Consider the following 16,052-nt stretch of genomic DNA (forward strand, 5'->3'; position numbering starts at 1 on the left):
CCTCATGATGAAGGCATTTGACTAAGTTGCGGGTAGAGAGGCGGCGGGGAAGAGCGTCGATGATGCGAACGACTTCCAAATCGACTGGGTTCATCGTACCAACCGAATAAGCTTTTATTTTCTTGGGGTTCCTTGTCCAATAAAAAGGGAACAAGGGATTTCCTGCCACATCATGAAACTCGTGGCGGCCAACCTCGTCAATTGTGACTTTAAAAAATTGATTCTTGAAATTCTTGTACGAATCAGAGAAAGGACGAAATAGGGTTATCTTTGACAGACGTTAAAGAAACCCAACCACCCTTTGGGGGCGGGCGAAAGTAAAAATAATGGAAGAAAACCGGAATCGTCGGGGTTATGCCAATCGCCAAACACATCTCCAAGAACGCTTGGACGACTGCCCAAGCATTCGGATGTAGCTGTGCTTGGGCGACGTTCATTTCCCGAAGAACGACCATTTGAAATTCAGTAAAAGGCACCCGAATGCAGAGTTGATCAACAAAATTGGCATACGTAAAGAAGAAATCGTCCAGACTCGATCCCTTCTCGTGATAAACTCGCTCATTCCTTAGGTTGACTCCCGCCCGTATTAGTCGGGAATCCTCCACGTCTCTGACGATGTAGAGCCGGCCGATTCTCCATGTTAACGCCTTTTTTGTACCATACTCCTACGCAAACAAGCTGGCATCGTGAGGTGCCCAATCGTACCCCGGAATTACAATCCCGTCACCGTCCGGCTTTAATGGCGCGTCATCTACTAGAATACCACCCTTGAGAAGGTGGATGGGTATCCCGAAGATAATCCTTTTATCCGCATCCGTGGGGGAGTTAGGCTTCGGTCCCGGTGACTAGGTGGACTCTTCCAAGAAGGAGGATGACACTAAGCTCGGAGAAGAACCACGCTTGCCATCACCGCCCATCGACCTCTCGCCGCTTCTGTCCGACGACTCCAAAGAAGACTCAACATGAACGACTGCCATTTATTACTTGGAGAAAAAAGAATGCTCTGAAAACGAAAGGAGAAGAAGAAGTGAAAATGACAACGTCCTCACCCTCAAATTTATAGGAAAAAATTTTGTAACCGTCGATGCATCTTCACCGTAAAAAATCATCATGATTAACGGTTCAGATACGGGGCCACTTCAACTTCCGTCTCTATGCGCGCGACACATGTATTCTCGCCCAAATCCATTTTCAAAAATTGGTGAGCAGAAGCCCAACAGAATCGGCCCAGTAGTCAAGTTGGACGCCCTCCAACCCAACCAATGACGAGGACGGTCGGACAACAACTAGAGCCTACACACCCGTAATTAAACCCAACGCTCACTGCGTGCATTAGGGCTTGGGGGGCTTGTGTACCATACGGACCGGACGGTCCAGAGAGCAGCACCGATATCGACCCAACCGTCGGCGTTTCTTCAATCTTTTTTACTTCTCTAATAGCATTGCTGGACAACTTGCATAAACACTCACTGCGCGCTATTCTACTCGACCATTCATCCTTCCACTCGGGTGAGTAACAACTATGTACCGTACAGACTAGGCGGTCCAGATAATAGCGCCGACACCCACCTAACCGGATGGTTGCACAAGATCGGTCGATAGGTGAACTAGGTCATTGAGACTAGGATTAAGGTAAATAGTGATTAGGGACATTAGGCTAGAATTGGATTGTGATTAACTTTTCACTAATCCCAAGTCCATGGCGAAAACTATAAATACAAGTCAGAGATAAGTGGTAGATAGGTTGTATTTACTGCACATTCATTACTATTCCATTGAATCGCTAAACGGTTCCTGTACTGACTTTGGCATCAGAGGATCTTTGACATTGTTCCTTCCGGACGGAAGAGTGTGACAACGGAGCTTGGAGCGAGATCGAATGGCAAGAAGATAACTTGTGAAGGAGTTTGGTGTCTCAGCCCCAATAACCGAAACATAAAGCATGCACCCTGCTTTTTAATATCCTTTTAATAGAAAAATAAGTTCCTAAATTTTAAAGTGTTAAAAAAATATTAACTTTCTAGTTAGTTAACATTTAACTAGATATTAATAAAATTAGTAATTTTAATCTATACTAATTTATTTTCGAGCATATGACATAAATTAAATCATTAATATATATTAATATATAGCTAATTTTTGTCTTATTTTTGGTTTATCCTTTTAAATAAAATTTTATATTTAAATATAATACATGAATAAAACGTATCAACAAAAAAGTTATTTTTTATCATTTATAAGTAATAAAAGGGTTGGTTTGATCAATTTTCACTTCGGTTGAAGAAGTTAATTCAAGATATATTTAAAATATATGATTATGATTAAGATCGTAAATGGGTTTATAAAATTTATGAAATTTAATACTAATATTAAATTTTACTTATCCCTAGAAAATGACAAATTACTAAAATAAAATCAATTCCTATGTCAATACTTCATCCAAAGTTTACTAAATTAATCACTTTTTGAATTGTTTAAAACCCTTTCCAATAGAGTTGTAAGGGTGTGATGGTAAAGAGTGTTTTATTTTAATTGCTTGAAATTCAGTTTTAATGTTCTGGGAAAAGTTGCCCTTTAATTGTAATTATATTTGAATTTTATTATAATTAAAAACTCATTTATCAACCTTAGTTGGATTTTCTTTTAATTTAAATTCATTGAACAAGGTGAATCTTGGGTGATCCTTGGAACTAACAATACTATTAAGGCAAATTTTTAATTGTATTAAATTTTAATTTGGTTAAATGAAAAAAAAATGTGAATTTTAGTTGTATTTATTTTTACCCATAATAATAAATTTTTAATTATATTAAATTTTAATTAATCTTAAATTTTATATGAATGAAATACATTTGTTTAAGAAGATAAACAAGTAGCGGGAAAAAAATCGATCATTTATACGATTTTATGATTTTGTTTGACGATTATACTGATATTATTATACTAACATTATTATGTTAATTTAACTCGTTATAATTTTATGCTTTAAATCTTGATTTTAATTATAATGACATTATAATCAAGAAGGCAAAGTGTCTTTTTCAGACTTATCCTATCAGAAGAAGCTCATTAATTTTTCTAATTTTACAACATTTTTATTTTTCAAATTTTAAATTATATATATTAAAAATAAACTTAATTATTTAATTAAGTCTTTATTTAGTTAGTTAATGTCAATAATAAAATAATCTAAAAAGATCATTATCCTTACAGAATAAAATTACCTAATTAAAATTAATAATTATAATTTAATTTTAAAATTTTATATACTTAAGAAAAATGCAGTATACAAATTATTATTATTTTTTAACTTTTTTCTTATTGAATAAGTTAAAAGAAAGAACTGTGATACTTTATTATTATTGTGTTAGTATATTATTTTATTATTATAACTTTAGTATTAATAAAGGTGGTGCGAAACAATCTTTCTCCTAAAAAGAAATTGATGACTCCAATTATTGATTTAGATGCTCTCACATTTAACAATGCTATTTTTGCTGATAAAAAAGAACTGTGAAAGTTAACAGAATTGACAACGGGAATAAGAAAAAAAATCACATTTAGTTAATAATTTCAAAGATATGAAGGTGGTTGATGATCATTGAAATAGAAAGAGACCTATCCTTTCTTATTCGCTATTTGGGGTAAATTTTAAGGGTTTGATTTTTATTCATTTGTATTGTAGCTATTGTGTTGGTTCTCTGTTTTATATGGATGACTTTTTGTTAATGGATATTGGGGTTACTATATTGAAAAAGAAGGCTACACAAACCTTAAATAAAGAAATGGAGGAACAAGCAATATAATAACCACTGCCAATGATAAATCAGAATCCACATAAGTCCAACATTTAGACACTTAAAAGTAACACTTAGAACTCAGGAGAAACGTAATTGTATATTCCTTACATGTCACACATGCAATAAACAACATAATGTTTTGCTTCCTATAAGCAAAAATGCTCTTTTCTATTCTATTCTCTTTTGCTAAGCTAGCAAAACACCACGCTTTCCATTTTCAGTTTGTGCACGACACAGACCAAACACCAAACTAGGGTGGTAAACTTTAAAACATTCACCCCTACCACCTAAACTCTGCTTTTCCAAATGTTAGGCAGAACATACCCAATTCAAATTTATTTAAATTCCTAGGACCATCCTAAAACAAGTCCTTTATAACTCAACTCCTATACCATATTACTTCCTTTTACTGTTATATACTTAGATACAGTATTGGAAAAAACTAAACACGAACCGAATTAAACCTAAACAATTTTGTAAGACATAATGTAGTATTAAATAAGAAAATTTTTATGTTATGTGTTTAAACGAATTGGTTGCCGCCGTTGAAAGTTTGGCCAAAGGACCAACTTGGCGGTGCAACATTGTAAGAGACCACGGTGCATCCCTCGCTGGTGGTAACCTTAAAAGAGAGGCTTTGTCCATTGAGGTAAGTGTTGCTTTGCCAGTTCTGTCCCCAGTTTCTGGTCATAGGTTGCCAATTTGTTCTTGAACCTTTGATGGAAACTCCATGAACATCACCAGCACCTCCCACGTTTGTGATTAGGACTAGGTTGAAGTATGAGTGGCCGTTGATGGTGAATCTGATGCCCCCTCTCTTTTGGCAAGGGACCCTAATAATAAAAGTAAAAAAAAATCAATATTTTGGCCAGAAAAGTATGCAGTCACACTTGGTAAATGGAATATATTCCTAGTCACAAATCACTAGAACATGATGGGGGCTGGTATACATAGTTTATTTATCAAAAACTTAAAAACCAAAGAATCTGACAAACTTCAAAATTATCTAAACTGTTTTCTTTTGATGGGAAAGGCTGTATACCATTGAACACCCCATCAGCTTGTCAACTTTAAAAAATCTTGTTGGATAAGAAACACTTATTTAATGCTGAGCCTCTTAATAACAGAAACCAATAAATTCTATTCTCCACATACCTATATTACAATTTATAAAATACATGCTTATGCATCCAAAAATCCCTTAACAAGAAACAAGAGCTACTAGAATAATGAAATGAAAAGCTCACATATGAAGAGTCTGCACTTCTGCTGACTTTATTTGTAACTGTGTATCATCAGAACAGAAGGAAAGATTCTATGCTATGCTTCAGACATGGTCCAGTGCCTATATGACTTTTGTTTTTATTAGGCCTAAGAAAAGCTTTCGGCAGACAATTTTTTTTTGTAATGAAATTTCAAAATACCCTGCAAACTTAAAACAAATTTAATTATACTTTCATTTTTTTTAAATTAAAAAATAATGTGATTTATTAGAATCTTAAATTAAAAGAAACATATTAAACTTTAAGACTTGAAACTGAACAAATTTACTCTACTTTTTCTTTTCTTTTATTTATAACTTTTTAAATAGTGAATATTACAAAACTGTAAAAATTAAAAAAAATCAGCAAGTTTGTGTATTATTGTGCATCAAAATAAATTATGTGATATTTGATAATATTTGGCACTTTATGTAAAATTAGAATAGACAATAAAAATGTAATTTTTTATATTTAGTAAAAAAAGTGAAAAATAATAAAGAATAGTGTTAGATAAGAGTGTAAAAATATATTTTCCTTTTACATAAGTTCCTAATCATTAGCCTGTTAGTTACACAGATAGACATAGACATCCTCCAGTTCTTTAACTGTTATAAAATTTTAGAAAATGACAGAGTGAGAATAAAACATAATGAATGATGAGTACCTTCTGTAAGCAACAGGTACTATTCCAGCTCTGTATTGAGCAATTTGTTGGAAGACAGGTTGAGAAAGGTCGAAATGGTGAAGGGGAGGGTTGCACCATCCTCCTGCAGTGTTTGGGAGGGCATTGTTTGGGGGACAGAAATTGGTTGCAGTGACCACAACTGACCGTGGAAGACACCAATTCTTATCATCAACACACCTAATCTCGAAACATGCCCCGCAAATTAAACCATTGTTGAACAAAGCTGTGCTCAAAGCAGCACTGTTTGTTCCATAACCCTGGCTATACAGGTTCCCATACCCACATGCTCCACCTGCACCAAAGTAAAATAAGTAAATATTTTTGTTTCTTGTATGATCATAGAATTGTGTGTGGATGACATAATATAAGTATAGGAAGTGTAACTCACCCATAGTGCCAGAGGCATCACCTCCTCCATAAAAGGTTGCATGAGCATTCATCCAACCATAATCAAAAGCAGAAGAGAGAGGTGTAGCCAGAGAAAGGAATCCCAGCAAGAGAAGCCCCAAAAACACCATCTTTTCTAGCCTCCCAAAATATCTGAGTGAGAGAGAGTATGAAAGATGAGGAAAATGAAAGGAGCATGGGTAAGATATAAATAGATGTTGCTGGGGAGCAAAGAGGGTTCTTTCTTGCTTTAACCAACGTCATGCCAACAAACTGACACATTTGTGAGGTGTGTGGACCAAAACCGCCAAATATAAGCACCTATTTCATTTTTTCTATGCAGGGACAAGGCACTGTTCCTCTTGCCACGTGGATTTTAAGTTCTCTTTTATTAGTGTTTTCTACAACGGGACGCAACATTAAGGTGCATATAAGAAAGAAATTTGTTGCTTTTTAAGTTTCAGGTTAGATGTTGTTCATTCTTACTAAATTTTTGTAGTGTATTTTCTGGTGAAAAGTTCAATAAATGGTATGATGAACATGATTGAACATATAAATGACTTTTTTTTATCACATTCATGTTATAACTATGTTCTTTTTCTGATATCTGAGGAGTTGTTTCAGCTAACACTATAAAAAAATCTATATCTTTTTGTAATATAACGATCTCAAATAATATGATCACAACATGGAATTCAGCATCAGCTAGGGTTTTTTTCTTTGTTGGTGTAGTTCTGTTTTACTTGATAACTTAGTCTAGTCAATTTTTTACCTGTGTGAGAGAACAATGATCACTTTTTCTGAAATATTCTAGAGTGAATGTGAAGTAGTCCTTTAAACCTGAAATGAATAATGGAACAAAATATTCTTCATTAACGGTTTAAAGTTAAGTTACCAGAATCCAGAAAGCTGACAATTGTTTTTCTATTCGAAGCAAAGTTATTTTATTAGCCACAGCAACCGAAAGAGTTCTTGAATTAGAATTTATTAATGCATGAAAGCTGATGAAATATATGTAATCTGTAATCTGCGTTATCATTAAGTAATTTCTATAACTGTCATACATGGATATTTTAGTAGAGTTAGCTATTACAGAAGAACCTAGTAAACCAACAAAACTTATGCCTAATATTATATTAGGAGTTACTAACATCATTTTCTAATAATTTGGTACTATTTCTTCTCTTCCTGCATTACTTTTAATCTTTGTTTTATTATAAGAAATATCATAAGTTTTCAGAATAAACATGATGTTCTCACTTTTCAATCTCACATTTTGAGGAAAATGGGTTGATTCTAAAAACAGAACTGCTAAAAAGTATGGGAAAAAATTTAATTTATATGTCATGAATTTTTTTATTAGAGGAACACAATATGAAACAAACAAGGAAAACCGATTTGATTTAAATCCAAGTTTTTATTTATTTGAAGATAATAGTTGTAAGTTTCCTAATTTTGAAATTAACTAAATATTAGAAGATACTAGGCATGAAGATAAAATAGACAGAGTCATCAACACGACAAAGGAGTGAATTCATCTAGTTGAAAGAAAAAAAAATAGAAAAAACGTATAATACTATAAACGAATTAAAATATCTTACACTTTAGAAACAAATACATCTAAATAAACTCAAACACAATAAAAAAAAAGTAACAACTGAATATTGGATAATATTTTATAAACAACTATAAAACCTGAATTTTAATAGTGAAAAAGAGTGATAGGTATAGTATGGTTTTCCCTTGGGAGGTGTAATGTAAATTTTATTGGGGCTGTAAATTGACATTCAAAGCAACAATTAATACCTTTCACCAGACTTTGCTCCGTCCATAACTATATTCAAAGTTCAAAGTTCAAGGGCAACTTATTGTTTCAGCCTTTTTGGTTTCACATTTTGTGTAAAACTTTGAATTTCAGTCACACTAATTATTTATGACACGCAGAAAATCACAACAACCTCTAAGAACTCAATCAATGTTGTAACATGGTGGGCTTTTTGAGTTTGACAACTTCTAAAGGGTAACTACGGAATGCAAGTTAATTTGTTTGATCCGTTTTTATAACATTTTAGCTAGCGTTCCCATAAGAATTTTGTAAATTTTATTTTTATTTAATTAAATTAGTAAAAATAATATTTTTATAAACTTATTTTTTAAAATAAATTATTTTTACAATTTTATAATTTATAATTTTAAGTATAGAACTATTAAAATAAAAATGACTTTGAAGGGATTGAAACCTTAATGTAGGAGTTACTTTTGAATGAATTAAATCTGAGCCGACTAATTTTGATAGATGGAAGAAGAAACATAAATGAACAAGTTGCTTAAAAGAAATACAAAATATGTTATACTGATGGAGTTAGATTTTAAAAATTTAAATTAATGTGTATCAGTTTGTCATTGTCCTGGAAAGGTTCCAGGTTATGTGAGACAAATTTAAGCGGCTCAATAAGTTAAAATACTCAGTTTTCCACATTTTTTTAGTAGGTCTATGATTGACCAACATCACTCATCTCGTGTTGTCATTCATATACAATTAGTTTTATTTTAGAGTTTAATTTCCATTATTTATATATTACCTTATATTAATTTTAATTAGATTTATCTTGATATTTTTTAATTTATCTAGTTTTTCTTAATTTTTTAATCTTAATATTATTATTTTTATAATTCTTTTAGAATCTTGATGTGGGGTCTAATATTATTTTAGCCAACATCTATTTGTATTATTTTTTACCCATTTAATGGTAAGAGAGATTCTTATGATAATTTTTAATTTCTCATATAGTTTTGGATTTTGAAATTGGTTATATAGGATGATGTTGATATCCAAGTGAATATTTATGTTATAATATATATTTTAACATTATGTAATTCCTAATCTTAAGTCATAAACAAAGAAACTAAGAGTATTTTAGTCATTAAATATCTTAACAACATAGATTTTATCTTTAAGTAAGTAGAAATAATACCTAATAGAATATAAATATTATTTATGTATTTTCCCCGAGATATTTATATGACCTTAACATCTTATCTTTTCTCATTCAAGTTCTTTATAGTCCATTGTTGTTTTTCATGTGCTATCATGTCTCTGTAAGATTTATAGTTTTGAATTTTTGGTAACATTGTCAAACTCGAGAGTTTATATAAACTCGTTAGAGTCCAGTAAACTTTTTTCATAAACTTGTCATATGTCATTGTATATTATTTTAAATGATACACTTAAAATCGTTGGTGAAGAAATGAGATTAAACATTTCAATCATACACCTATGATGCATGTAAGATTTTTCATGGTCTTCCTTTTTTAAATATTCAAATTGTTAATTTTTTAATATATATACTTTAACTTTATTGTTATATATATGGACACTATCATTGTGAACCAAAGTCAGGACATTTTTGAACCTCACACCATTCAACTATTTGAAAACACAATAAAATTCAAGCAATCATATATGCAAACATGGATGACTCAGTCCAAAAGAGAGATGTACATCACGCCATACATTGATGGGTATGTCTTACTCATTGTACAAATGATGGTGATCATACCAAGACAATGCCAAGTTGTATGGTTTTGTTCCCTACAAAGGAAGAAGAAACCTAACTTGAAATCCTTGTTACAAATGTAAGTATTACATTCTTTCATATCAATTCATTATGATATTAATATATTAACATATATTTCAAATGTTTCAAATTTAACTAGAGTTGTGGGTAGGCCCAAAGCACAACAAATTCAAATAGTCTATCCAAAGGTTGAGCTTCATTGATCTTTAACTTATTAATTTTGATCTTTGACTATTTTATTTGTCATGTTTAGTGTAACAAACAGTCAAATTTTGGGGCATGCAAATACTACATGATATCTTGGATCAAGATTATCATTGAAGTAGGGACTAGAGATGATTGGAGCGAGATAATAATATATCTTTCACATCTTACAAATCACATTCAACTTTGAACATTAGAATGCAAATTTAGTAAAGTTGTTTTGTTTTTACAACGGTCTAACAATCCATCCCTAAAAATAGAGGTCACAATGATGAAAATACAACAAAAATGAATAATATATCTTTTAGAGAAATAGAGTTACGGCATACAATATTTTAGTTTCAATACTTTGTGTTTTAATACTTTTAGTTTTAAGTTTGAATTTTTATAGCTTTAATATATAGTTTGAATCATAATTAGTTCAAACTTTGTTCATATGAATTGTGTAAATGAAATGTCAAAACTAAATTTCTATTTTTCAGGTTTGTTAAAATTGTAAAACTAAATCTTTTATTAAAAAAAATACACATAAAATATCGAAAAGTACATTTTTTTTTCTTAGTAATTAACGTTGAAAATGATCATTTTAACGCGTCAATAAACGTCATACAGTAAACTTCAAACATCGAAAACCCTCTAATGTCAACTCTAGATACAAAATTTCACAAAACAAGAAAAACATGGCCTAACTAAAACAACGTCGGAAAATAAATTTTGATGTTAAACATATGTATTTAACATTCGATATCACCAATAAACTTTTGCTAAACAAAAAGAGTGTCGCTTAAAGCTATACGACGTCGAAAAACTTTGTTTTCCAACATCAATTAATGCCTTTTTTTTTATCATCCGATATTAAGTTGATGTTCAATATTTTAGGATATTAAAGATAAAAAATAATACACATAACTTTTTTTTATATCAGTGCTTTCTCAATTTTCCTTAATTTGTTAATTCTTAGTATTATTATTTTTTAATTCATTTGTCTCAATCCGAGAGTGGTGTTATTATGTCTTAGTCAACATAATAAATCTATGATCCCTGGAAGAGAGGTGATCTTAGTAGTTCCTTACTTTCCATGAGATAGAGGGTCTTAAAACCAGGAAATTATGTTTCTAACTGAATATTCAGACCAGTAAATATTCATAGATACAATTTCTACATAGAATCATACTCAAATTTTCCATTCAACCTATAAATTCATACACTATTTATGGTAAAAAAGAAGAGATATTTACTAATAAAATTCATAAATAGGTACAAAATAGATGTATGAATGGTAACAAGTTTTAGTATTTTAATTACTTATTTATTAACTGATGAATGCCTATACCAAATATCTTTACCTGTTAATAATTTTTGTTTAGATATTTCTATTAAAATTAATTGATTTATTGATGAAGAAGACATTAACAATTCAAACATTTTTTAGAATTTGACTTTATATATGTATTTTTTTGAAACCAATGTTTTTAAATAAATTAATTTATTTAAGATTATAATGTGCAACTTATTTAAATTTTTATTTTATAAAAAATAATTTTATTTATATTATTTTTCAATTATTAGTTTTTAAAAAATAGTATTTCTTTGTTTTGTTAATTTCTAGATAACATTATTTTTCTCAATTATACCCTTACTTTAAATACGAAAAAGAAACAGTTGCACAGAGAAAAAATAATGAATATGAATGCACATTGAAATAAAAAAAAAAATCTGAAAAAAGTATAATAGGAAAATTACTTAAAATTTCATTAAAAATAGAAAAAGTAAATATTTCACCTAGTTTGAATTAAAGAAAACCTCAAACAACACTGTAATATAAAAAAGAGAGTAATATTTTATGACTAATTTTATTTGTCCCATATTATAGAATAAAAATGTTATTTGATTTTTCATTTAAAAAATTAAATGACTTTAGTTTTAAACACTTGAAATTAGTATTCAAAATGAAAAGAAAGAAAATAGAGATGAGAATGCATGAGAACCAAATGGGGGTAACACAGCACGTGGGTGAAGCGGTGAAGGAAGTACACTTCAGAGAACAAAAAAGGAACAGCTCTGACTCATTTATTGCTTTCACTTTTTTCACTGTCATTTATTTGACCCAACTACAATTCAAAGCTTCAATTGAAAGCTTAATTCACAGCATGGATTTCAACTTGCAGTAGCATGTGAAAAAGTTTCTTAAATAATTTATAATTAAAATAATTAAGAAGCTTACAACACAAGTCATACTTGCTCAAAACTATAAACAAATAATTAATATTAAATATTTAATTTTGTTTTAATAAACAGAATGACCTCACTCCTTAACAAAACAATTTAAAGAGCAAAAGCAATCTCCACCATGTGAGTGGTATTTTCCTGTTATAGTATTTTATAAGTACTTCTCCTTCCGAAACCTTCCTTTTGTTTCTTTTTGATATTCTCTTCTGATAACCTCACCAATTCTGCAGTATTATTTACGGTCATTCTTGTTTGTTGTGTTATTAAATTCATTGACAGTTAATTATACTAAGACATATTAATCTGCTTACATGTAAAGGACAAAAGATACAATAATATTTATTTACTTTTGGCCTAATGGTAGAATGAGAGTGAAAGAGAAAAGAAGAAAAACAAAATGCAAACCTTGAATGATGTGACAGTGATAGAAAAATGTGTAAGAAAGATGATAGATGAACGTGTTGGATAGTGAAGCTGGAAGGTAGAATTAGAATTAAAGGTGGTGGGTCTGTGGCTGTGCACGTAGCACCACATGCACAACTATTATATTCATATTTATTATATATAGGAAATCAGTTTTAAATTATACAAACTTTTAAATAAAATATGTATAATTTGTTGCTCACTCAATCTTTCTTGCTTTAATTTGATTTTCACCGATGGTTATTTATTTTAACATAAAAGGCATGTAAAACTATTTAAGATAAAATATATAGTTGAAGCAGTTTTATTTTAGTTCTTTTTCGTTAATATGTATTTGTTTTGATAAACTTATTCAATTGAGTTTTAAGAAAGAAAAATATGAAAGAAGAAAAAGACTGAGTTTGTTTCTATGTTTCAATTATAGCTTACGAAGATGAGAATTTGTTTAGAAGACCTTTTATAAATAAGTTTACATGTTAAAAAAATTCTGATGTTTTTATTTGTAAATTTCTTTAAAAATATCTTATTAATGTCTTGAAAAAGTCTATAATATTTACTAATTTTATAATTTTAAAAACATTTATATTAGTTGTCAGAAACCTTAAAATCCACTCAATGTTCGTGTTAGTGGATTACATGTGTCAAGAAGGGTCCGAAACTCATATGATGGAAGGCAGGTGTGAGTAGCTGAGTGGTCGTTCGTTTTGACGTTGAAAGGAAAATTCTAAGTTTCAGAATTTCACGTCACTCTCTTCATGCACCCTTCTTCCCCAGAGTTCTGAAAATTTCCATTCTCTCCTCCTTCTCTCTAAAAAGCTCTTACTTCTCTCTAAGAAATTCTCACCTTTTATTCCTCCGATCACCATTCATGCACCGTTTTTACTCCTCCAGTGTCAAGAGCTTCAGTTTGAGCCAACCGGTTTTGGGTTCTAGACTGGTAAGTTCTTCTCTTCACTTAGTCGTGCGTTTTCTTTTACATGCAAACCAAGTTCTGGTTTCATGTGTTGATCACCCTTCACAAATGAGTGATTCTGATAGTGTTGGATTTTCACTTGGTATAGTTTGGATTGTCGAACGTTGAGAGTAGAAGGACGTATAGAGGTGAACCATATACATTATCGGGAAGCGTTCGGTCACGTTAGAGGTAAGGGAAGCTTATATAATTTGATTGTATGTTCGTTTTTATGTTCGTCTTGAATGGATGCATGTTTGTTGAATTGCTGAATGAATATGAAGTATGATTGTTGATATGTTTGACTTTATGGATGTGTGAATGTATGAAAATAGATGAATTGATGTAAAGACTGATAAGTATGTAATTCCACATGAGAATTTATGTTCGTCACTGAATGGACTTTGAGTGTTCGATTTTCTAGTAGACTCGGTTGGACTTGGATCCTTTCATCTGGAAAGAATCCTAGTTGAGGACGAGCGTCTTTGTTTTGTAATACCTTCTATAAGTGTGCAACCAAGAATAGTCATTCCTTGGTGTTGATGGAAAATCTGAGTATACCTACATTTGATTTCATAGATCGTTCATTCTTGAATACTAGTTAAGTGGTATCTTAATATATTTATCAAGCTTTTCTTCTATAAGTTTAGTGGCGCTTGGTCTTACACCAAGCGTTCGTGCTGAGTAAGTGTTCGATCTTACACCAAGCGCTCGTGCTGAGTAAGTGTTCGGTCTTACACCAGGCGCTCATTCTCCTTTTTGTAATATATATTGATAATAAGAACGTTTGTCCAAACTTAATAGGGATTCGCCCTTTTCGGTGCTCGATCTTTGACTGGCATTCTGATTGTTCTTGATGTATAACTCATTCAAAGACTAAGCATATTTATTGACGTTCAGTTTATTCACCAGATCCAGTTAAATACCCTTATTTGATATCCCTCAGTGTCTGTTTAAATTGGTTCCAGCCTAGAGTTTTAGTACTTGGCCTAGGCTTGTTGGCGTTCGGTTTAACTCTCGTGAGTCAGTTCATTCAATTGGCTCACCTAGTAAATAACATTTAGTTCTATGCGTCCTCGAGAAATATTATGGTAATCAGTTTTTCTATAACCTGATGTTCACTCCCTCGGGTCTGATATGTTTTTGGAATTGGAGACCTTTGGTCTCACTCTAAGCGTTCGGTCTCGTTCAGAGTCGAAGTTAACGTTAGGAATTTGGTATCTTTAGAGACGTTTATTCAAATTGATCTCATTGAGGTCTTATTAATGAAAGATGATGAAAAATGATATAAACGAAATGAATTGGATTATGAACGAGCGTTCCGGGGAGGAATAGCTCATGAATGTATATTGAAAATTGGTAAAGTATGAATGTGGGCATGCTAAGCTGGCGGTTCATCCTGATATTCTGTGATTACTCGTTCTCATGTAGAGAAGGGTAAGTCATGAGTGAGAATGGCAGGAGGTCCTAGTCCTTATGGTTAATTTGGACAGATAGGACTAACCTCGGGTGGCAACTGTTGAGGGTATCCCAGTTACTACATCATCCGGGTGCACGAACGTCGTAGCTACACAAAATTCATACAGTCCGGACAGTCAGAGTCTAGTCTTAGGCTTTGCATGTATAAGTGAATGAACTATCTTGTTTATTTGGATTGTGTGAAATCTATGTTGATACTTGAATTTAATTACATAAGTTTACCCTATGTTTCCTGTCTTGTCTGTTTTGTACGATCATTTGTCTTTTTGTTGCAATGATCATCCATGCGGATGTGAGCAGAAGGAGACGAGCTGCTGGAAGAAGCGCTGAAAGAAGAAAATTTAGTTGAGGTAGAAGTTAAGACCGAATAGTAGAACCGTTCGGTCAGTATATTAGTTTAGTTGTAAGATGATCGTTCGATCATCTTTTTCCTTTTCTTTTGTATGACCGTCCGGTATAGACCTTTTGTAAACCGTTTGGTCGGAGTTTGCTTATTTTGTACAATTTTAGCTTTTTTGTCATTCTGTAAGGTCGTTCGACCACAAGCGTACGTTCTTTATTTTGTAAGACTGATCTGTAATATTATTCGATGTGATTATTCTATTATATAGTTTTAAATTGTATTTTTGGAATGTTACATTAGTCAAGAAAGAATTGTAGTTGCAAATTATATTTCTATTACGAGAATATTAATTAATCATAAATTATAAGAATAATTTGTTATTATTAAGCATATAATTACATACGATATGTTATTTCTATAGATATTATTTATTATATTTTAGCACTTTTAGTTTTATCATGTGGATATTTTCGATAATTTATTATTCTTATAGATATTATTTATTATATTTTAGCACTTTTAGTTTTATCTTGTGGATATTTTTGATAATTTGTAATATATATATATATATATATATATATATATATATATATATATATATATATATATATATATATATATATATAATGAGCACTATGTTAATAATAAGGTAAAGATAGACTCTTATGTAAAAGTAAGTTTTGTATGGTGTTAAAAGTTAATTCTATGCC

The 16,052-nt window shown here is 31.0% G+C and overlaps 1 protein-coding gene across 1 annotated transcript; it reads right to left on the reverse strand.

The window, feature by feature from the left end:
• Positions 1 to 3,878: 3,878 nt before the first annotated feature.
• On the reverse strand, positions 3,879 to 6,330 carry LOC108332203 (expansin-A10). Its single transcript, XM_017567390.2, has 3 exons — positions 6,136 to 6,330; positions 5,727 to 6,039; positions 3,879 to 4,633 (listed from the first exon to the last, which is right to left on the reverse strand). Exons 1-3 carry the CDS (start codon positions 6,263 to 6,265, stop codon positions 4,324 to 4,326), a joined length of 753 nt encoding a protein of 250 aa, XP_017422879.1. The 5' UTR covers positions 6,266 to 6,330; the 3' UTR covers positions 3,879 to 4,323.
• Positions 6,331 to 16,052: the final 9,722 nt, after the last annotated feature.

The sequence above is a fragment of the Vigna angularis genome, chromosome 4, assembly GCF_016808095.1.
Source record: "Vigna angularis cultivar LongXiaoDou No.4 chromosome 4, ASM1680809v1, whole genome shotgun sequence".
NCBI lineage: Eukaryota > Viridiplantae > Streptophyta > Magnoliopsida > Fabales > Fabaceae > Vigna > Vigna angularis.

Excerpts from the sequence above, each read along its gene's own strand:
- LOC108332203 (XM_017567390.2), bottom strand. The coding sequence starts at position 6,265 with ATGGTGTTTTTGGGGCTTCTCTTGCTGGGATTCCTTTCTCTGGCTACA. Across the intron at positions 6,040-6,135 it reads TGATGCCTCTGGCACTATGG|GTGGAGCATGTGGGTATGGG; the intron begins GTGAGTTACACT and ends ACTTTGGTGCAG. Across the intron at positions 4,634-5,726 it reads GTACCTGTTGCTTACAGAAG|GGTCCCTTGCCAAAAGAGAG; the intron begins GTACTCATCATT and ends TTTTATTATTAG.